Source organism: Typopeltis vanoorti, chromosome 18, assembly GCF_054136105.1.
Source record: "Typopeltis vanoorti isolate ZY-2024b chromosome 18, IOZ_Tvanoo_1.0, whole genome shotgun sequence".
Taxonomy (NCBI): domain Eukaryota; kingdom Metazoa; phylum Arthropoda; class Arachnida; order Uropygi; family Thelyphonidae; genus Typopeltis; species Typopeltis vanoorti.
This window is the reverse complement of record NC_143566.1, coordinates 77,740,931-77,765,326: the sequence shown is the minus strand read 5'-3', so window position 1 is coordinate 77,765,326 and position 24,396 is coordinate 77,740,931. Positions and strand designations below refer to the sequence as shown.

The 24,396-nt window shown below is 34.0% G+C and overlaps 1 protein-coding gene across 3 annotated transcripts in view; it reads left to right on the top strand.

Moving 5' to 3' along the window:
- Positions 1-24,396, top strand: part of Jarid2 (Jumonji, AT rich interactive domain 2) — a 557,336-nt gene that overhangs the window by 409,592 nt on the left and 123,348 nt on the right. For all 3 annotated transcript variants that reach the window (XR_016549859.1, XM_090408748.1, XM_090408747.1), the window contains exon 16: positions 19,049-19,157. Coding sequence is in view for 2 of the 3 variants with exons in the window: in XM_090408748.1 (XP_090264874.1) it covers positions 19,049-19,157 (109 nt within the window). In the remaining variant the exon portion in view is untranslated. The remainder of the gene's footprint in view (positions 1-19,048; positions 19,158-24,396) is intronic.

Genomic DNA, 24,396 nt, shown 5'->3' with positions numbered 1-24,396 from the left:
TGAGGGAGGATGTAAAGGAGTTGTTAGAAGAGACAAAACTGAAGAGCAATAAGTTGAAGATTGTAAGTTTCCTACCATGCTATGATAGAGGCAAACTGAGGAGGGCATTGATAGCCAATGAATCTATACGTAAATTGTGCAGGAGTGATGTAGGATTTCTAGATCTGTGATCTGTTTGATGGAAAGAATGATTTATACACTGCTAATGGACTACATCTAAATGGTTTTGCTGTTAGGTGTCTGGAGACCTTTGTCCACTGTGCATGTTGAAGTGCAAATTCAGGGAAACTTAAACAATTTGGGTAGAAGCAAATGAGTTAGTGTGAGGGTGCCCATGAAGCGAGTGAGTGAGAGAATGATCAAGTGAGGAATCTAGTCCTCAAACAAAACTATTGAATAGGATGGTCATGTTGTTTGATTTTGACGGTATATATCAGAATACAGAATTATAAGTGAATTAATATAATTAACGGCTATTTTAGCCTGTTTTTGTTTAGGAGTGTCCCTTATATTTGATACATTGGCTAACATAACTCAAAAGGGGTATATATATATTTTAGGGCATTATGGGCGAGTATAGAAGGTAATTATGGCAGAATAAAAAAATGTGGAAAAATTATGTACATACCTTGTTTTTGGTTAAAAGATGCCTTCTAAACCCAAGCTCTTGTTGAAAGGTTGTATGTAAACAGGGGGGGGGGGACATAGGGATGTGCTTGAGACACGGGAAATAAATTTGGGAACCCGGGTTACTATTAATAATATATATATAAATATATATATATATTATTTTGTTGTGGGGAGAGTGGGGGGAGGAAAAGAAGGGGAAGGGTATCCTTATGTGGAAACTGGGGCAAGGGTTTACGGGGTGTGGACCGTTTCGGTCATCATCTGACCATCATCGGAACTTTGTGGGAATGACTGTAGGGCTATGTCAAGGCTGCAAGATGTATCTGCCAAATTTGGGCATTTGTTGTCGCTAAATGGCCGGAGACGTGGCTTAATTTGTAAGTTTTGGAACGTCCAACATTCGGAAATTAGGTAGGGGCGGTGGACATTGATAGAATTTCCAACGCATTTTATGGCAATAGTTTCGGATATTCTAAGCATCGTTTCATTTTCTAGTTTGTCAATGATTATGACTTTGTCAATTTGGGGGATGTGTTTTAGTTCAAGGGCGTGAGCTGCAATTTCTGTCTTCCCTGTATTCTGTGGTTTGTTTTTCTTTTTGATGTTGCGATGTTTTTTCGTGTTCAGATATTCTGGAATGGGAATATTGCAATCCCTGAAGTGCTCTTGTAGTCTAGTCCATAATGACCTAATTGTAGAGCTTGTGTATGTGACGTCACAGTCTTTTTGACAAGGAAATTTGTAGACTACGTTGTGGTGTTCGAATAATTCTTTGTGAGTGAGAGATTTAGTAGGTTTTAGGAGAGTTGCTAATTTATGGTTTGTGGTGAATACTAGCTTATAGTCCGTGTTTTTGAAAATGTATTTGTATGCCTTGTATGTGTTTTGGATGTATGGCAATTTGATGACCATATGTGTTGGGAAGTCTGCTTTTGTTGTATTATTGTTAAGACGGGATTTTGCCGTATGGTTCGCGTAATTTATTAGATGCGTGGGGTAGTTGCGATTTTTGAAAACCTGTGTTAAATGCTTGAGTTCAGTGTTAAGAAAATTGCTGTTGGTGGAGAATTTGTAAGCATTGATAAATTGTGATAGGATGACTGATTTTTTAACGGAATATGGGTGGTATGAATTGAAATGGAGGTAGTTTCCGACATGTGTGGGTTTGTGAAATATCTTCGTGGCAATTCTGTTATGGCTTCTGATTAATGTAAGATTTAAGAAATTCATGGATTTGTTCTGTTTCCATGGTGAATTGTAGTCTGTTGCTAAAATCGTTGAGGGATGTTTGTAAGGCAAAAATGTGTGAGGGTTTGCCAATCGGTATCGTCTGACCCCCCCTATTTACATACGACCTTTCAACAAGAGCTTGGATTTAGAAGGCATCTTTAAACCAAAAACAAGGTATGTACATAATTTTTCCACATTTTTTATTCTGCAATAATTGCCTTCTATACTCGCCCATAATGCCCTAAAATATATATATACCCTTTTTGAATTATGTTAGCCAATGTATCAAATATAAGGGACACTCCTAAACAAAAACAGGCTAAAATAGCCTTTAATTATATTAATAGTGTTTAAGAGGAGTAGCATGGGAATTTCCCAGAAATTATACTTAATTATAAGTGAATAATTATTTATTGACTTATTACTGATATTTCGCTGGTTAACACCAGCGAAATATCAGCAATAAGTCAATAAATAATTATTCACTTATAATTCTGTATTCTGATATATACTGTCAAAATTAAACAACATGTACGACAAATGCATAATCCTTTCTACACATTTGAGGGTAGTCAATTCAGGAAGTAAAGGTGGGTAGGTGTCTAATGGGATACAGTTTCTATATGGTAATGCCAGAAGTAAAAGGAACAAGAGGGAGGAGTTTTTGTCATTGGTTAGTTCAACCTCACCGAAAGTTATAGGTATTAGTGAGACTTGGCCAACAGCAGATGATGTAGTTACAGGGATAGAATGTGAAAGGTTTAGTATTTTCAGAGAAGATAGGTTGGGGAAAGGAGTACTACTGATGATAGCAGATGAATTGCAGCAAAAAAGAATGAGTTAGGTTGATTGAGGCTGGTAAGACAAAATATACAGTTGGTTGTTGCTATAGGCCAGGGAGTTCCACAGATGAGTTGGAAGACATGCATTGCCAAATTAGTACAATGAGTACAGGTCAAGTGATTATTATGGAGGACTTCAACTGTGGAGATATAGAATGGAAGGAAGAAAGATCACATGGCAGGAAGGAAATAAAATTTATACACCCACTAAGAGATGATTACTCTTCTCTTGTCCCTTGGGTAGCATGTGATGGAGGGGACTAAGGGTGGGAGAGTATTGGACCTGGTCATAAGATCAGAAGAGCTATCCGTAACCAGGGTGACCACATTGCATCTGATTGATGAAAGTGACCATGCAGTCTTGACTTGGGAGACTAAAACATGAGGAATATTCTTTCAAGAAGGGCTATATATCGAACTACAAGGCAGGTGATTATGACAAGCTTAGGAAGAAGCTTAAATCTGTGGTAGTTAACCCTCCTTACCTTAGGTAAGGTAAGGAGGTTAATCAGATGGCAGTTCGATATGCTGTGAGGGGTATATAAGGAGAAAGTTGACCAGCATGGCAAAATCAGAATACGAGAAGAATCTAGCCGAGCAGGCCGAAGGAAATTTCAAAGAGTTCTTTCATTACGTGACAAATAAGAGAAATTATGGATATGGGAGATTAACTTTAATGAGTGATGATGGTGAAGAGGTGACAGAAGCAAATAAAATAGTTGAGTTACTGAGTGACCACTTTACAAGGGTATATCATCCTAGTGAGGTTACTGCTTTAACATATGTGACAGACACTGATGTGGGAACGGGGGGGGGGGGTGAATCGGAGGTTCTTAGGATATTGCAGAGAATCTCAATGTAAATACAGATGTAGAATTAGATGGAATATCAGCTTGAGTTCTGCAAGGGAACTGTCAATGCCTCTGACTAATCTTTTTAATTTAAGTCTCAACTCTGGTAGAGTTCCAAGGGATTGGAAAGAGGGCATAATAGAGATTCTAAGACTGCAGTAGCAAATATAGACCAATCAGTATCTCAGGCATGGTGCTAAAAGTACTAAAAAAAATCATCAAAAAGAGAATTCAAGAATGGGTAGATAAAAATATGATACTGTATGAAGGTCAACATGGTTTTGTGAAGGGTCAGTCATTCCTTAGCAATTTACTAACATTTTACAATAGAGTAACAGCTGAATTGGATAAAGGATGTGGCACTGCACAATGATTTTTAATACCACATGGAACTCTGTTATGCAAATTAGAACAAATGGGAGTGGACATGATACTGGTTAAGTGGATAAGAGGGTGGCTGCTGGAGAGATATTAAAATGTGGTATATGGAAGGACAGAATCAAGATGATAACAGGTGACTAGTGATGTGCTGCAAGGTTCAGTATGAAGTTGTGCATTTTGGAAAAAATAGATTACAAGCCGTGTATCATATTGATAGCACTGTACTCCAGGAAATAGATGTAGCTAGAGATTTAGGAGTAGTGGTAGACAGAGAGTTAAAGTTTAGAGGACATATTGCTAAGGTTGTTAAGGTAGCCTATAAGATTATTTGGCTATTGAAGAACACATTGACATGTAGAGATAAAGAAGTTGTTATTCCTCTTTAAGAAGTTTTGAGAAGCCTTGAGAAGTTACTATAAGGCCTAATGACTGTACTTAAGTCTGGATCCCTGGGTTTCTTGGAGATGAGGAAGCAGTGGAGAGGATTCAGAGGCTTGTGATCAAGGTGGTGAGTGTCCTGTGAAATGTTCCCTATGAGGATAGATTGATGTTCTGTGGATTGCAGAAGTTGGTTGATAGATGAAAAAGAGGGCGATATGATAGAAACATTTAAGTTGCTTAAAGGGTTTTATAGGATTGATGCAGAGGAAATGTTTTAGCACTTGACTAGAGGGACCAGAACAAGTGGTCATCCTTGGAAGTTGAATAAAGGTGTGGTCAGTAAGGGGGGGGGGGGCTGGATTTTTTGCCTGGAGAGTTGTGAATGAGTGGAATGGGTTGCCACAGTCAGTTGTCAGTGCTTTATCATACCTCTCTTGATACCTCTCTTGAGGTATGATATCTTTATCGAAGATATCATACCTCTCCTTGAACCCATTAACAGATAAAGGGTTCAAGGAGAGGTATGATATCTTCGGATTCCATGGAGGTGCCTGTATTATAATAATAATAATAATATACAGGGTGATCAAAAGTAAAGTATCCCTATTTAAGGCCTTGTGGAGTGCCACCCAGTGATCCAGATGCTGCAAAATTCTGCAGGACTACATTGTGTCATGTGGAAGCGATATCTGAGAAAAAATAATAATAATAATAGTTCTAAAATTCACCACCACGAAAGGACTGTATGATGTACAGAATATAGATCTAGTAATTTTTCTGAGTGTGTGTAAGGAGAAAAATGACACAAGCATACTTAATGCATTTTTATTCACTTCCATTGTTCATTCATGGGTTGTACTGTTAAAAGTGCTGCCCTTCCCAGCATGCCACAAACTTCATCCTTTGTTATAGTGTGTTCAGCAACAGAATGCAGCTGGATGGGACTGATGTTATGCACATCCTACATTATGCTATATTTCAGCACTGGCAAATTATCAGGATGATCCCAATAAACCCCCAGAGCCAGAAATCACAGAGGATCAGATTAGGTGAACGAGGTGGCCATGCAGTGGGAAACACATGGCTGATCACTATCTTCTGTGAAAATCTCATGAGGAAGTACCCCATCCTTTATGAAAATTATTGAACCCATGTACAGGCTATTATAGCTGTGGCACTACAAATTCTTTTATCATATCATGGTGCTTCTCAGCCGTAATACCGATCTCAAAGAAGAATGGTCCAATGATAAATAAAGCTGTAAATGCATCAGACAGTAATTTTCGTGAATGCAAAGGAATTTGGTAGATTCCATGCGAGTTTTGTGGCTATTCACTGCTCTATTCAGGTGTAAATTAGCCACAAAATCATCAACACTACGCACCGCCCTCCTTCAGTCAAGCAAGGAATGTTCATTCAACTTTCAAAGTCCTGCAAGCACAACTCCCACATTAGTATTATCTTGAATGTGTGGAAATGCAGAATCTTTCAAAATTTTTCTAGTCATGTGTAAGGCATCCGTGTATCTTGATGCAGCACATTCACTGCAGGAGCAAACTGTTATTCATGGCCTGCTCCTCAACTGCAGTAGCAATTTAATTCATTTGTTGGGAACTGATTGGTTTGTGACCTCTGCCAGGTGTAACTCCTTACAACCCTGTTTTTTCAGAAATCATTAATCATTCGTTGCAAAACACATGGAGATAGTGGATCTCAACGACATTTTTTCAGGTGATGAAATTCGTGGAGTGCAGCAGCATTGCATTGTTTAGGTAGTACAGTTTCACAAGTAAAACACATTGGGGCAAGGTTAATGCCTGGGAGACAGTATTAACAACCAGATGAAGGGGGAAAAATCCCATGTCCATCTTTTTAAACCCTACTGGCACCTACTGAGTTGTGTAATATGCAAATTCTGTGCATTTGGTGTTTACAATGCCCTTGGTGGTGAATTTTGCAAAGCTTTGCAGTATTTGGATCACTGGATGGTGCTCCACAAGTCATTAAACAGGGATACTTTAATTTTGATCACCCTGTATATATAAAAATCAAAAGGAATGAGAAACTATCAGGATAAATCATCTACTTTGGTGGTGAATCTTGCATGCATGTTGGTTTGATCACTGGATTATTGCTATAGTTGCTACCAGAAGTTGACATAAATATCCAAAGAATTAATCCTTTTTGATCCTGTGGCAATTATTCCAGAGTCGACAGAAATATTTTTTGAAAATATATTTCTATCCTATTGAAACAATTGATATTTAGGTTCTAAGATATCTTTGAAGATTTAATCCAGAGAAGCAAAATTTTTGTTTGCTCAAGTAAATCATTATTCCTGTTCAGAGCAAAAAAAATTTACTTTCAGAAAATTTACTCTCCTTCTAAGAAAAAAAATATACATGCATTCAGCAATATACTGTTTACCTATCTGTTCAATTATCCAAACATCGAGTTCTGATAATTAAAGTACAATTACATGGTGCTCTATCAGAAGTCAGTTGACATGTGAAAATCACTTAATTGACAGGTCAGTCTTTTGTTTTATTTATTTTATTCATTGTTTATTCAGGATTAATTTAAGAATTATAATAATGAAAAAAAATAGTAATAATTAAAAATAAAAATAATTATAATGCAAACATAGTATTTCTTTATGTTTTTATTAACAAGGAAAAATAATACTGATAGTTTAAACTTAGTTAAATACAAAATAAAAATAGAAGAAAAGTTTTATTTATTGAGTAGATACAAGCAATGTGTGTGTGTGTGTGTGTGTGGTTTGTCACAGAATTTAAACATAACTAATTATGGCTGTTAATGTACAGAGCAGAATAGTTTCCACTATTACAAACACTATGAAAATGAAATACTGCTCGCACAGAAAAAAAAGTAAACTACAAAAAATGTCCCTTGAAAAGAAAAAGAATATTCTAAGCACTCTATAAATTTAAATAGTTTGTCTGACATTATTTAATATTATGATTAATTGAAATGTTAATTACAGTCGGTCTCTTTTTATGCAGTAGGTACGTTTCACAGAAAACCGCACAAAAAAGACCTAACTTGCATTGAAAATTTAGGAATACATTCCATAATTTTCTAAAACTGCATAAAACCGAAGCAATGAATTAAAATAAACCTAAAAGGTTACTTAAATATAAAGAGCCAATAGGCTTCAATTCGGTGATATAAACATTATTTAAATTAAGGGGATATTAAATCCCACATTGATTTAAAACCGAATAAGAAACTCAAAGATTGGAATCAGAGAGTTTCATGCCGAATATAGTAAACTAAATACCTAGTAAAAAAAATACCTAAGAATAGCGATCAGAACTTTACCACCTTTGTTGCGAGTTGCCCGGTATTGTACTACGTACTAGGATCACTTGCATTAGCTCACGCTAGTAATCGCCGATACTTTTATAGTTTACTATATTCGGCATGAAACTCTCTGATTCCATTCTTTGAGTTTCTTATTCGGTTTTAAAACAATATGGGATTTAATATCCCCTTAATTTAAATAAACCTAAAAGGTTTATAATAATTCAGGAAAATAAGAATGCCTAAGTTTGTTTTAAAGTTTTATTCATTTAATTTTGTTGAAAAGTAACAATTTTTAACATTTTTTCATCAGAATTATTGTCACTATTAGACAATATTGGACAAAGTTTGTGAAGAGATGCGAAATCACTTTCATCACCAGAAGAGATAGTCAGCGCATCAGATCTGTTTGGTAAAGGCAATGGTTCTTCACAAACAGAATTAGCTTCACCCTCGTTCTGTGCTGATTTTTTTTCTTCTAACAATGTGATCAGTGATTAAACTTTGCGATGATGATTTTACTAATATTTTATACAGCTCGTGATATCCAGACATACAGATCTTCAGCTCACGTTGGAATTTAAAGGCTTGTTCAGAATTTGTGTCATTAACAAGAAAATGATTTTCCAATTTATTGCATAGTTCGAGACCTTCTCAAATTATATTTGCACGGAGGGGGACAGGTTTTTTGGTCACTTCACTATCGTTTTCTGGATCTTCGACGATATCTAAAGTTAATCAAATAATATCATCATCACTTAAGGCATTATCCATAAGCAATTCATCTACATCATTCTAGCTAAATGTATCAAAACCTTCTCCACCAATTTCATGTGCCAAAGTAATGATTTCAGCTGATAATGTAGATGTTTGAATGGTTGCACTGTTTGCAACGCATCCAGGCCAAGCTGCTTTCCAGTAAGCATTTAAAGTTTGTGCTCTTATTTCAGCGATAGCAGATGCATCATGATTTAAGCAATCCAAAATAGGGAATTTTTTCCAAACGTCAGTTACTGTTAATGAATCATTTTTTAGTTTATCCAATATAAATTGAAAAGTGTGCTTAACGTAATATTTTTTAAAAGTAGCAATTATGGCTTGATCTAATGGCTGAATAATGCTTGTTGTATTGTGTGGAAAAAACACTACCTGCACATTTGGATGTTTAAATGCGGATGACTTGGTGCATTGTCAACAATTAATAAAACTTTTAAATCAAGAGCTTTTTGCTTCATATATGTTTCCACTTCTGGTACAAAGCAATTGAACCATTCAGTAAATACAGAATTTGTTACCCAGGCCTTCATATTAGCCATCCAATGTACCTGCACCTGTTTTAGATCTTTGCCTTTTAGAGCGCGTGGTCTTAGAGATCGATTTACTAGGAGGGTTTCAACATTCAATCTCCTGATGCATTGCTACAAAATAACAATGTTAATTGATCTTTGCTTACTTTAAACCCAGTTGCTTTTTTCTCAGACTTTGCGATGTAAGTTTGACTAGGCATTTTCTTCCAAAACAATCCTGTTTCATCAGCATTAAAAACTTGATCGGTCAATATCCACTACCTTCAATAATTTTGGCTAACTTCTCTTGAAAATTTTTGGCTGCTTCTTCATCTGCTGCTGCAACCTAGCCTGTAATCTTGATGTTATGAAGTGCATTCCTTTTTAAAAACCCGGTTAGCCATCCTTTGCTAGCTCAAAAGTTCTTTATCAGCTGGGAAGCAGAAGTAGATGTCTCCAATTGATTCATCTATTCATAAAACCGAAGAGCTTTTTGTTTAATTAAATAACCACTTATAGGAATTCTTCTTTGAGTTAATTCTTCAACCCAAATTACGAAAGCTCTTTTCGTTTTTTCTAATAAATCAACTCTTGAGTACGATGATAATTTGGCACTTAGTTTTGTGTCAGAAATGACAGATTTTCTTATTGCGACTTCATTCTTTTTAATTGCTGTTATAGTAGATTCGCCTGAATTAAATGTTTACCAATCGCCATAAAATCCCTCTCCTTTTGCTAAACGATCTAAAATTGCAATTTTCATTTCCAAACAAATAGCTTTTCTTTGGTGCTTTTTTTTCTCCATTGGGCCAAATTAAATCTTTAAAATAAAAATTAGTAAAATTTAGACTTACGATAATGAAAAGACAAACACTTACATGGAAAATTAAATTTCATGGACACTCACTGCTTACACGTTACTCACATTATGCCAGAATGTGCTGCAGCACGCTGATCATTATGTACAACGGTACATAAATTTTGAAGTTATGCACCGCATAAAAAGAGACCCGAGTGTATATTCAAATATTGTCCAAATTTTCTTCTGTGAATTTTGTTCTATAATCTGTCAGATTTAGTTTTAAGGCTGAAAAGCACCTCTCTACACATACTTGTAGATGTGTAGAGATGTTTTGCAATCACAATAAGGTTTTGATGATATTGATGTAAGACATATAGGATGGTATTAGACACATCCAATGTCTAATACCTATATGTCCAAAATGTTTGTATGTAATAGCATCATCTTTGTTTCTCTGTAGTTTTGTATTTCCTGAAAAAATGCTTCCATATGTGTTTCAAATTCACATTCCTCACAATTTCTTTTAGTTTGTTACTGAAATAAAAAGCCAAAATGCTTCAGGAAATAATGTGGGATTTAATATCCCCTTAATTTAAATAATTTTAGTTTGTTGTTTGCTGTTAATGTCTTCCACAATCACGAGAGATAATACACTTGAACCTAGAGTCTAAATGATTATCAGGTAGCCAAAAATAGTTTATTTTCTAACAAATTAGATTCACATCTTTCCGTGGTGCCAACTAAACTATTTTTATTGTAACTGTTTTTACAGTTTATCCTTATTGTAACTGTTAAGTCTTAGTTTCAATTCCATCCAATGTTTATAATCACCAACTGTCATGTTGCATTGGAGGTCTGGAGAAGAACTGTAGTGTGTCTTACAGGTTTGCAAACCTCTAAAAAAAATTTCAAAATGGCAGGATTTGATCATTTAATAAAATGAAATTATCAAAAAAATTCTGTGTTAAACACCAAGTTTCTTCTCATCTGAACATGCAATATGGCTTGTTTAGAGCAAAATCTTTTCAAACTGTTTCAGGTTGTTGGAGCTGAAGTTTTCTTGCCATTTGTCAGCAAACATCGCTACTTGCTAACGAAAAGGGTGCACCTGTACTCTTTGTTGCACGGGTTTTCGATTCCGGCCACCTTTTATTTAATCGGATTATCTCTTTCTCCCAGCAATTTATAAGTACTTACACTTAAGCAGTAAGATTTAAGCAATTAGCAATTCATAATACTTTACATTATAACAAAATAAATGAAAGATTCTCAGTTTAGTAATATTTTAGTAATTTACAAGAGTTTAGTATATTCTGATATATCAATAATTGATTCAAAATGTAACCCATGTTAAGTCTGAAGGAAATGTAAATTAATCCAATTTTAGTTTCATTCAGAACTTAACACCATGGTCATTGTCTTGATGTTACAGAATTTGATTCAATATATTGGAGGTTTATCATAATATACTTCTTTTTTTGTCAAGTGGCAAAGTCAATTTTCAGTTTTACAGTTTCTTAGCTACAGCTTTTTATATATATATGTATATATACACACAGCTAGTTCTCTTTTTACGTTTTTTTTTTTTTTTTACACAATTTTGAAATAACACAGTTTTGAAAAAGAAAGCAATTCTGTTTTTACATGGTATATTTTGATTTAACATGGTTCATATGACACTTATTTTTAAAATTTCTGTTTAAATTTAAAGCTCTGTTAAAAAGGGTATTTCCATTATAATTATCATTTCCTAGAACAGTACATATGCACTTAAACTTGAATTGTGGGAAACTCCCTCAATGTTTTAAATATCAGAGATTACTCTACGCGATAGAATGTAGACAATTTTGGCAACAATAAAAAAAATCAATTTTTGTAATTACGATTCCCCGAAGTTAAGCCAACAGATGATCCATTATATTCATTTGCCGGTTGGTTCCTGCTGATTCTTCAAAGTTAAGTTGGTCCGTTACAGAAGGTCTGCCTAAATAAAGCTACTCAGGAGTTAAGCTGTTTGCTAAGCAATCATTTCTTGTTTACAATTTGAAATGTTTACACATCTTGTGTTTTGTTCATGAAAGTTTTGTTCGTGCAATGCTTCAGGCGATCGCATATTAAAAGCATTACTCATTAATCAATCGCTAAGACCGTAAGCAATGAAACGGGTTACAAAAGAAATTTTTAATGAATGGTTCCATCAATGTTTTGTTCCAGAAATTGAAAGCTATTTGATGGAAAAAAAATCTGGAATTTAAAGTTTTATTGATTATAGATTATGTGCCTGGCCATCCTATTTTAGAACACTTGAATGTGGAATTTTGTTTTCTCCCACCTAACACAACATACTTAATACAACCACTAGACCAGAGTGGGATCGCTACTTTCAAAACTTACTACATAAGAAGAACATTCCAATATATTTTGGATAAACTAGATAAGGATAATTTGCTGAGAGTTATTGATGTGCGGAATTTGATGCAATCCAAAATTTTCTATTTTGGATTGCATCAAACTTGCTAAATTGACATTATCAAAATTAAAACCACCAACTTTAAATGCATGCTGGAAAGCTACTTGGCCAGAATGTGTGGGGAAAAAAACCCTGTACCTTTGCATACAACTGAATTATCCCAATATCATCAGATTAGTATATGCAGTTGGTGGAGAAGGATTTGATGAATTTTCGTCTGCAGATGTTGAAGAATTGATGGTTGAACAAGGTCGTTAGTGATGACGAAATAATAGAAACTGTCCTTGAGAATCTCGATACCTAATAACCATATGCTTGGGTATATTTGGGACTTTTTCGAATTTCTGTTTTATTAGGGACACACTATTTTCTTTAAGAAAGATACATACTATACGTCCACAGATGCGAGACCCTTCGACACTTCTGCGCATGTCAAAAGAAGGAGAATCAATTCTGATAATAGTGTAATCAATCCATATTGTGGGATGAGTTGTTTATTATTACATGTTGGAGAATTAACTTCTCTTTTATGATCATTGTAGTTTTTAAAGTGGTAACTATTTTGCTTGTATAACAGGTGGAAAATTTTACGTATAAAGCACGTGACTTCGCATGTTGGTGACAAATTCATACATTGCCTTGTTTCTTTCCCCCCTTCAACATGAATTGATTCTTCTTAGCAGTCTGCTAACGACCGCTCTCGCTTCTGTGGTCAGATAGTATGTACATACTTTAAATAAATACAGGTAACCCTCGTATAACACGGTACTTATACAACCCGGTTTCGATATAACGCAGTCTACAAACTGTAGTAACCCTTTATCTTTTCAAATATTTTTTACCACGCGACTTAAAAATCAAATTTCATCTTCATTAAATTTGCATCTGCCAGTATCATCATGTAGTTATAAGTAATGAATTTATATTAGAGAAAATACCCTTTAGCATGCATGTACGTCAATTATTTACCATATAAAGTGTTTATTGTTGAAAATTGTCTTCGTTTTCTGCCCTGGAAAGCATATTGAAAATCTAAGTGTGTTAATCTCAAGCTGAGCACTTTATTTTCTGGTGAGTTACATTAATATGTAATTTTTTTTTTGTGTAAAAAAATTATTTTTATAGTAATGCATGCCAACTTAGAGGGCTTTTGTGATATGGTTGGAAAAGAAATTAGTGAATTAATTGGTTAGGAAATAGATTTAAATAGGGAGGAACTGGTACAATGAATAGATGACATCGAACCAAATGGTGGGGAAAGTTCTGCCGAAGATTCTGATTGTGATGAATCCGTTAAAGAATTCAATTTAAAGAAATTAGCAGAAGGATTGGACTTGGCAAGAACGTTAGGAAGTTATTTTATGGATAATGATCCCCTCAATGGAGTTCTCCAGAAAATTCACGAGACAGTGGTCATATTACTGACTTCTTGATAATTAAACTAGCCGAAGTATGCAATGAGAATTATACAAATGATGATGATGTTCGGCAACTCGTAAATAAAGAGCATCTACGAAATGTTAGTTTTGAAGACAGTGATGAAGATTAAAGTAAGCACTTTATTTTATTTTGCCTAAAACATTTATGCATTATGTGCAAAGAAGCTTACATAAAATTTGTAATTTTATAAGTTTATACTATGTATTTCTTTCATAATTTATATATTTTCATAACTTGCATGAATTACCTGAATTAAATAAAAATATATTTTTGTTGGATATGGCATTGTTGTTTATATAATTTTAAAAAAAAAGGATTTCGAAACATAACCCTACTTTTTCTATGTGATCTGAGTCTCACATAATGCAATTTATATAATGCGGCATTTCTGTGGAACCTACCATCCGCGTTATATGAGGGTTACCTGTATTTAAAATAAAAAATATTCCATTAAAATTAAATAGAGTTTTATTCAATGATTTACATATGTTTTGTTTTAAAATAACATTGTTCATATCGAGTTTTCACATCTGGAATCATTTGTATTTTTTCATATAGACTGTATTTTTTTTTATGCAGTTTTCATTTACATGTTTTTATCTGGAACCAATTTACCATGTAAACGGAGAATATGTCTTGAGCCTGAGATATTTTAATACAAATCTTTCCCTTTTTTTCAGTAGAAGGTGCATTGAGGTGGCCCATATCATTATCTCGCTTTTCTGTAATAAACTATTGGAAATTTTTGGATGGTACCTTTGTAAATAATGTCTCAGGTTTCCTGCATGGCTTCACTAGCTGAACATTGCAGTTGGGTTGTTTGCATTTTGAATGAGTCTCATCAAAATCAAACAATTCATGCAGTTGTTTTCTTTTGTCAAAAAGAGAATTCAAGAATGGATAGATAAAAATATGATACTGTATGAGGGTCAACATGATTTTGTGGAGGGTCGGTCATGCCTTAGTAATTTACTAACTTTTTATGATAGAGTAACAGCTAAGTTGGATGAAGGAAATGGCCATGATGATTTTGCTGGATTTTGCAAAAGCATTTGACAGAATACCACATGAAACATTGTTATGCAAATTAGAACAAATGGGGATACTTAGATGTTCACTGAACAACAAGAAGCACTGTAAACAATGAGTCATGCATTCTATCTGCCTATTAAAATCCTCTAAACTTGTTGTTTACACAGACTTTGTGTAAACAGCAAGCTTAGAGGATTTTAATGACAGATGCAGTTATTTAGGTAACTTGTAATGAGAAGGATAAACTGTTTGAATAGAAATCAGAAGAAGTTTACAAACACATTACTGATTTTTTAAAATTGGTTTTTATAGTATTTGTAATGGAAAATTATTTAGCCCTCTACAATAGCAGTCATAATAAGTTGTATTTAAAAATATCTGTGACCCCCCACACACACACACACACTCACTCACTCTGCTTATATCTTCTCTATAAATAAAACTTTTCTTTTATTTTCATTTTGTATTTCAAATTTAAATTATCAATATTCTTTTTCCTTGTTAATAGTAACAATAAATAAATACTATTTTTGCATTGTATTTTTTTTTCACTTCCATAATTCTTAAATCCTGATTAGTCAATTCATATATATATATATATGTGTGTGAGTGTGTGTTTTTTTCAGATGGATCATTATTTTCTGGGAGTGAAATTTTTTGCTCCTACCCAGAAATATATCTTCAGAGGAACCAGTAAATTGGTTCAATCCAGACAGATAAAAAAATTCTATCCTCTGGTTACTATTCTATTTCATCTAGTTTAAATGAATTAAGAGAAAGTATAAAAGCTGCTGTGGGTAATGTATAGCTTTCCCTGATGAGTTCTTAACTCCCTGAAGGTCTCTAATGAATATGATAATAATAACTTATTATTATTACATCATTTAGCACTGTTGAGCATTATTGTGTGTGTGTGTGTGTGTGTGTTTCTAAACATTTAAAATTTATATTATATATATACAGGGTGTTCGGGATAAATTTGACATATTTATAATTAATTATATTTTTCCGTAAGTTACATGTATTAACACACACTTCTCTTCATTTAAAAGTTTGGACCCTTCTTCATTCATATACAAGATGTCAGAAAGGATGGATAGCTGGAACCCACCTGAATCATGGAAGAGAATAACTTGTATCATGATGATTCGTGCCCGCCATCAAAATAAGGATATTACGACTGCTGCCCAATGCTCCCTGAATACAGTAAAAACAATCAGGCATGAACTAGAGACTTGCAATGGTGACTACGAGGATGTAGCAAGAAGAAAGATCCCTAGCAGACGATCTGATTGCGTTCGTACAGCAGAATTCCTCGCAAATCTGCAGGAACAGGTGTTGAAGAACCCTGGCATTGGAATTCGGGCTTTGTTCGTGGAGTTGCTAACTGTAGTCAAGCCCTGGATAACAAGGGTAGCCAATGGTAGGCCGTATGTATGGCAGCAGGATTCGGCCCCTTGCCACACCTCTGGGAAAAGTCAAAAATGGTTGTCTGAAAATTTCTACGACTTCACCAGTCCAAATGTTTGGCCTCCAAACTCCCCAGACCTTAACCCCATGGATTATTTTGTATGGGGCACAGTTGAAAAAGACACCAATCGCACTTCCAGTAATACAAAAGCCCAGTTAATGGATAAAATTAAAACAATTTTTGCGGCCCTTCCCAGGGAGACTGTAGCATCAGCTTGTTCGAGGTTCCGAAGCAGAATTGAAGCTGTGATCGATGCTAATGGTGGTTATTTTGAGTAAATCTTGTTGATAGTATTGTAATTAACTCTGCCTGTAAAGTTTTTTTGTCAATTCATTAAATTTAATAGATACAAAGAAGATTTTCTTTTTCCTTACGAAACTGTCAAATTTATCCCGAACACCCTGTATATATATATTATTAATAATATGACTATTACTATTAACTCGGAGGTTGGATATGTTCATTTTAATATAAACTGACTAAAAATCCGAGAATTATAACAAATTGAGATTTATTTGAAAACACAACATGTTTCGTCGGGATTGACGAAAAGGTTTTTTCAGTGTCTTTTAATAGCTTTCTATGTTCTTAACGTCTGATGAAGTCAATCCCAACGAAACATGTTGCGTTTTCAAATAAATCTCAAATTGTTATAATTCTCGGATTTTTAGTCAGTTTATATTAAAATGAATATATATATATATATATATATATATATATATTAAAAAAGGACATGCAAAAATCAAGTGGAATGAGAAGATAAACTATGGAGATAAATTTGCATAGATCATCCCCTACTTAGAATAGAGAATCTTATCCAAATAGATTTTGTTTGGTAACAGGATTATTACTTATATAGTTCTAAATATTGAGGCATGAGCAGGCAACATGATGATGAAAAATATAGTAACAGAATGTTGTAAGGAAAAAAAAAAAAAGTTTCATACTTGCAGATTTTTCTGTTAAACTCTGTATGCACCAATAGCCATTATTGATGCATACAGATGAATAGAGATAAATTTAGAACAACAATTACAATGCAAGTACATGTGACAATGTTAACTGCATGGGGGATCACTTGATCTACAGCTATCAGAATTCAAAGAAAGAAATTTAAATAAATACTAATTGATGAAACGCAGGTATGAAAAGTGTTACTTAGGATGACTGCCCAAAATCATCAGTAGGATCCAGATCCAAGGTTGAAGTAACGCACAGCTATGCTTCAACCTTGGTATCATTTTTGGGTCTGGTTCCCACTGATGAGACCTCAATGGAGGTCAAAACCAGTCTGGGTAGTTGCCCTTCCCATAACGCATTGCATTATGGCATACTAAGGCAATTGCTGTGAAGTGACTTCACACACAAACTTGATTTGCTTACACTTGGACAAAAGATGAAACCGAGAATCTAATTTCTTGTCATCTTTAATTTATAGCATATATTGTCACATGCACTTATGCTTTAAGTGTTGTGCCAATTTTGTTTATCTCTCTTTATTTGTATGCATTGACAGCGGTAGGAAAGCTAGCTGAAAATTCCAATTATTAAATTATTTTTTTACATAATTATCATTTTTTTATCTGTATTGGTTCAGCTCCTGTTTTTCAAGCTCATGAAAAATTCAAACTGTCTGTGATGTCATTGTTTATTCTGGGCACTTCAATTTTGTTCTTCCCATCACAAATATAAAGCCATTCTTGAACATACTGGTAGTAGTTGCATGATCCATCAAGATATAAAGTATGAATATAGATCATTCGTGTGTTTATGCAATTACTATTCTAGATGAGGACTTCAATAAGTTTGCAGGTCAAAAGACTGATGATGATGATAATTTTATCAAGTTATTTATTTTATCATTAGGTTAAATTGATAAAAATAAAGATATGCCTTATATTTTACCTAGGTTTTCTAAAATTCCATATGTGGTTCAAAAAAATTGGATATTATTTTTGAAATTAACAGCAAACTTTAGCAAAGTAAATTATTCAAATTCAAACTTCATTTAACATTATTCAACATTCCATTTTTCAGTTAAACAAGACCTTTCTCATTTTCATACTAACTTTGTCTTCATAGGAATATAAAAGGTCAGCTAACCTTCATAACTAATGATCAGATGATCCTGTCTAATTTGCATATCTGTTTTATGATTTAGAAATTTCAGTATATTATTTTATATCTGAAACATTTCACATGAGTATTTCGTTATTTGGAAAAACAATCCATATATAGGTTTTGTCACAGAGGATCACAATGATAACAAAAGAACCCAGCTTCCCTTTGTATCTTGGAGCTTTGCAGTTAGGTTTGTTTGAGGTTGTTTCAATGCCCCATCAGATTATATGATAAGATACTTGCAATTAATTTTAGAAGTTCTCTGTTTGAATTCAACCTACACCACAAAATGTGCAAACCACACTTTTATCCATTTGTGCATAAATATGTATTACACAGATAACACATATACATCTTATAACACAAATATAGTTTATCTGTTTATCTTGTGATTCAGAAATTTCAATATATTATTTACATCTAAAACAGTTCACCCAGATATTTTATTATTTTGGAACTTCCCAGTTCCAAAATAATAAAAGAAGTTAGATTTTGATTGTGGTTATTGCATTGATGCTCATTACTTTGAGAAGTTTCTGTTTGAATCTAACTTATGCTACATTGAGCATGTTATAAGATTGACTGAGATGAAATAAAAATTGGAGACACATACAGAAGAATTACATGTTTCAATAGAAATTCTATTTCTTTTGAATTGGAGATCAGAAGAACATAGAGAAATTTTAAAAAATAGTTTAGCATACTATGCTTGCTTGCTCTAACTTTGTGTGTTTGTGTGTAATTTCATGTGTTTATATACTTATAGTTTATATATATATAACAGGTATGGAATTCCTGCTAATGGAAGTGAAATGTTTAGGATTGCAATGAAGGAAATAATGCCTGATTGTTGTACAAGTAATCCTATTTGGTTACCATCAGATACTGCAATGGTTTGTTCCTTTTTCTTATCCTTTCTCTTAACATATAAAATACAAATACAGTGATCTCTCAATTATCCTGACATGTTACCAAATGAATTTGCTGGTCATTTAAAGTAACATTAACTGCATCCACAATTGCAGTGCTTCCAGCAATCTATGGGCATGCTGCCTATTCAAGAATTGATTAACTAAAAGTTTGATTATTTGAAAGACAAATAATTGAGATATCACTTTATTTTTTTGTTTAAGATGATATAAATATGCTTCATCATTTCCATGTTAATATACATTCTGGTTCTGTCTATTGAGGTGATTAAGTAGGCAGCATATGTTCTTGTCAACAACAAAATGTCAACAGTTTTTTTTTTTTTTTTTCTGTTTAGTTCTTGGCTTTACCCCATGATCATCATGTTTCCCACATGAATTTCTACTGTGAAAATATTTAATTAAGATTCTCCCAGGTTTTAAATCACATAATCCATATTTGTATGATTTCCTTGCTCAAGAATTTACAAAAGTAGCCACATAGGAATAGAAATTAATTTAATAATTAAATTAAAGTATAAGAATTTTTCAGTATGTCTCTTATAACTTATTATTATTATTATACAGGCACCTCGATGGAGTCCAAAGACTTATCATGGGCAACCCTATCTATCCACTCCTTCAACCCATTAACAGACAAAGCACTCACAACTGACTCTACACCCCTATTCTGCTCATTCACAACTCTCCAAGCAAAAAATCTAGTCCTCACACACCTTTAGTCAATTTCCAGAGATGATGCTCCTTGTTCTGCTCCCTCTACCCGACTGCTGAAACATTTCCCCTGCATCTATTCTATAAAACCATTTAAGTAACTTAAATGTTTTTATCATATCTCCTATCAGCCGACTTCTGCAATCCACACACCTTCAGTCTATTCTCATAGGGAACATTCCATGGGACACTCATCATCTTAGTCACTCGCCTCTGAATCCTCTTCACTGCTTCCTCATCCCCAAAAAACCCAGGGCCCCAGACTTGAGCACAGTAATCCAGATGTGGGCATCTCAAAGCCTTATAAAGAGGAATAACAACTACCTTATCTCTAATTGTTGATGTGTTCTTCAATAGCCAAGTAATCTTATAGGCTACCTTAGCAATATGTCCTCTAAACTTTAACTCTCTCTCTCTCTCTCTCTTCCTTTCCTGGAGTACATCAATATGTACTTCAGGAAATAGATGAAGTGCCATCAATATGATACATAGCTTGTAATCTGTTTATCCCAAAATGTGCATAGCCTTACATTTCTTGACATTAACTGACACCCATTAACTTTTGCTCATACTAACAGCCTATATAAATTATCCTGCAATCTCACCCCATTGCCTTGATTAACTATTACTCTACCTAATTTTGCATTATCAGCAAACAACTGAATATTTACTTTTAGGTTATTTCCTATACCATTTATGTACAAATTAAACAGCATTGGTCCCAGCACTGAACAATGTGGTACACCACTAGTCACCTGTTTTTGCCTCAATTCTGCCCCTCCATATACCACTTTTTGTTATCAGTCCACCACCCTCTTATCCACTTAACCAATGTCATATCCATCCTCATATGTTTCTAATTTGCTTAACAGAGTTCCATTTGGTATTCTGTCCAGAGCATTTGAAAAATCATCTTGTAGCCATTTCCTTTATCCAACTCCTCTGTTACTCTATTATAAAAAGTTAGTAAATTACTAATGCATGACTGAATCTTCACAAAACCATGTTGACCCTCATACAGTATCATATTTTTATCTACTCATTCTTGAATTCTATTTTTGACCAATTTTTCTAGTACTTTTAGCACCATGCCTGAGATACTGATTGGTCTATAATTTGCTACTGCAGTCTTATAACCTCCCTTATGTAAAGGAATTATTTTGTCCTCTTTCCACTCTCTTGGAAACTCTACCAGAGTTGAGAATTAAATTAAAGAGCCTAGTCAAAGGCATTACCTGTTCTCTTGCACATTCTCGCAGAACCCAAGCTGATATTCCATCTAATTCCACATCTGTATTTACATTGAGTTTCTCTGCAATATCCTAAGAACCTCCAATTCATCCACCCCCTATTCCCACATCAGTGTCTGTCACATATGTTAAAGCAGTAACCTCACTAGGATGATATACCCTTGCAAAGTGGTTACTCATTAACTCAACTATTTTATCTGCTTCAACAGCAGATGAACTAAATGTTCTATCTAGAGGTCATGAATTGGAAATCATTTCTGAACATTTTCCATATCTGGATTTTCTCCACAACATTGAGCATAGTATTTTGCATCTGTCTAGTAATGAAGCTATTAAATTATGCTTTTAAGTTGCACATGTCATGGTTCACAAACTTCATCATCATTAAATTCCTAATATATACCCTCAATTGGTGTACAGGATATGTTAGTACTACATGAAAAACTTACATTACCACTAACTTATTATCTATAATTTTCTTCCAAATCAATCTGTTACCTGTCAAGACTCCAACATTAGCAGATCTTATATTTCTGTCTTGTAAAGCACTTTTTACTGTGTCATCCACCTATATCTTTATCTTCCTGTGAGTCTTTTTCCTGTCAACCTCACAGACAACACTTGTTTTGATAATCTTTCCTTTTCCATTCTGTTTAAGTGACCGTGCCACCTAAGATTAGATCTGCTAACAATGTCAAGTTCTTCCCTAATATCCTCATTTTTAATATGATATTGCCATTAATTCTGTCTGTTCACGTTCCTAATCTTCTGAGGACTCTCATATCTGTGGTCTCTAGCCTTTGGTCAAGTGTTTTATTTCTAATCCAGCTCTCAGATCCATAAGTTGAAATTGGCTTGAACACCTTGTATACAGCTAATTCAGTGTTTTGACTAATTCCATATAAATTTATTCAGGTGACTTCACCAGCTTTGTTGATTCTGTTGTCTATTTCCATATTTAATTTACCATCTTCACTAAAAATTGTGCCTAATTAGCTGAAATGTTTTACTTGTTCTATAAGTTTACCATTCACAACAAGTTGATATTTTCAATATTTCTACCTATTTTCATTGCCTTTGTCTTGTTATTGCTGATTTTCATACCAAATTTATTACAACAGTTATTTAACTTAGTCAGGAAATCTTGCAAACTTGTACTGGATTTATTTAGAAGTATAAGATCATCTGCATAAAGTAAAGAGCTGAGATTAACATTATTAGTTTTGATATCAGGTTTATTATCACTTTCCTTCATAATGTGATCCATATACATAATGAATAACACGGGGGATAATGTACAACCTTGTTGTACATACACAGAGGGTAATGTACAACCTTGTACATTACCCTCTGTGTTATCATAAAATACCAGGTTTAACATAAAACCATTTTCCTACTTCCATCAATTCTAACTGCCGACTTACAACTCAGATAAAGACTAAGTTTTGATATAATGCCCCATTGACACTATACAACTGTATTGTTTTGAATAGCTTTTCTCTTGGCACCTTGTCATGTGCCTTTTCCAGATCTAAAAAACTTAAATACAGATCTTTGTTATTACATTCCCATAATTTCTCAACTATTTGTGATAAACTGAAAATCTGATCCTGACAGCCTCTACTTGGCCTGAAACCAACTTGTTCTTCACCAAGCTTTCCTTCCACAATCCTTCTCAACCATTTCTCAAGTATACTTTCATAAATCTTACCAGGAACACTCAATACGGAAATATTTCTGTAATTCTCACATTCAGTTTTATTTCCCTTTTTATATATGGGTACTATGAGAGCTCTACTCCAATCATCTGGAATTTGTCCCTCTGTCCAGGCCCTCTGAACTATGCAGTGCAGCCACTGTAAGACTTTTAAACTCCCATACTTGAGCATGTCTGGCCAAATATCATCTACCCCAACTGCCTTTCTACGTTTCAGGCTTTTGATGGCTTTTTCTACTTCAAGTATGAATATGTGTTCCTGACTGCATACCTGTTGATTGTTTTTTAACCATTGTGCTGTCACTGATTGTTTCATTTAGCAATTTTTTGAAGTAATTACTCCAAACATCAAGGATATCTTTTTCTCCAGTTTTCATGTCACCTTTATCATCTTGAATTCCTTTTACAGCACTCTTTCCTCCATTTCTGAGCTTCTTCAACCACCTCTAGAATATCTTATCACCTTCTCGATAATTATTTTCTGTATTCTTATCAAAGTCTTCCCATGACTTTTATTTAACTAGTTTTACACAGTGTTTAGCTTTCTTACATTTGTCTCTGTAATCTCTAAGACCACAAGCTGACTTATTTGGCAGGAACATTTGATATGCTTTTTTCTTTTTCCTTCACTACCTCTTTAACTTCCTGTGTCCACCCTGAAGTTCTGATTTTTCTATCCTTGTGGTCAACCTCACCACATGCCTCTCTGGCTGAAATAATCAATGTTTTCTTCAGGATTTGCCACTAAATCTCCAAGTTTTGGTTTCTGTTCTCAAACTCATTTTTTCTTGAATAATGTTTCGTTTTTTAGTCTACAGTTCACATCTGAGAGTTGCTTAACATTTATTCGCTTTAAAACTTTCTTACATGTTCAATTTCATCCTGCTCAAGACTAAATGGTGATCATTTTTTATTTCAAATTCTCTGCAACCTCTAGTGTCTTGCACCAGTGAGAAAACATCACTTTCAACAATAACATAGTCAATGAGATTTTTCTTATTCCTTGCCTCTTCTCTCCATGTGAATTTGTGCACATTTTTATGTTGGAACATTGTTGTCTGGTGTATATCAAGCCATTATTAATTAGATTTGCTCTTTTCTCTAAATTTTCCCAAAATATTTTTGTATATCTGATAATCATTTCCTACTCTGCTATTTAGATCCCCCACAAGGACCAACTTTTCCTTTTTCGTTGTGTCAGTTGCTTTCTCTAAAGCCTCAAAAAAATTCCTCCACTTGTACCTTAGTAGAACCTTCTGTGGGACCATAGACACAAATAAGTCTGATTGTCCAGTTCCCCATTCTGATATTTGCCCAAATCACTCTACTTGATATTGTCTGCCATTCAAGAAGATTAGTCTTATATTTAGTGTTGAATACTCTAGCTACTCCTTCTTTTCCTTGATTGTCATTGCCTAAATGTAACATTTTGTATTTATTGCTCAGAAAGATCTCACCAGTTTTTGTCTTTTTTGCTTCATTCACCCCTATTATGTCGATCTGGTGCTTATCTATTTCTTCA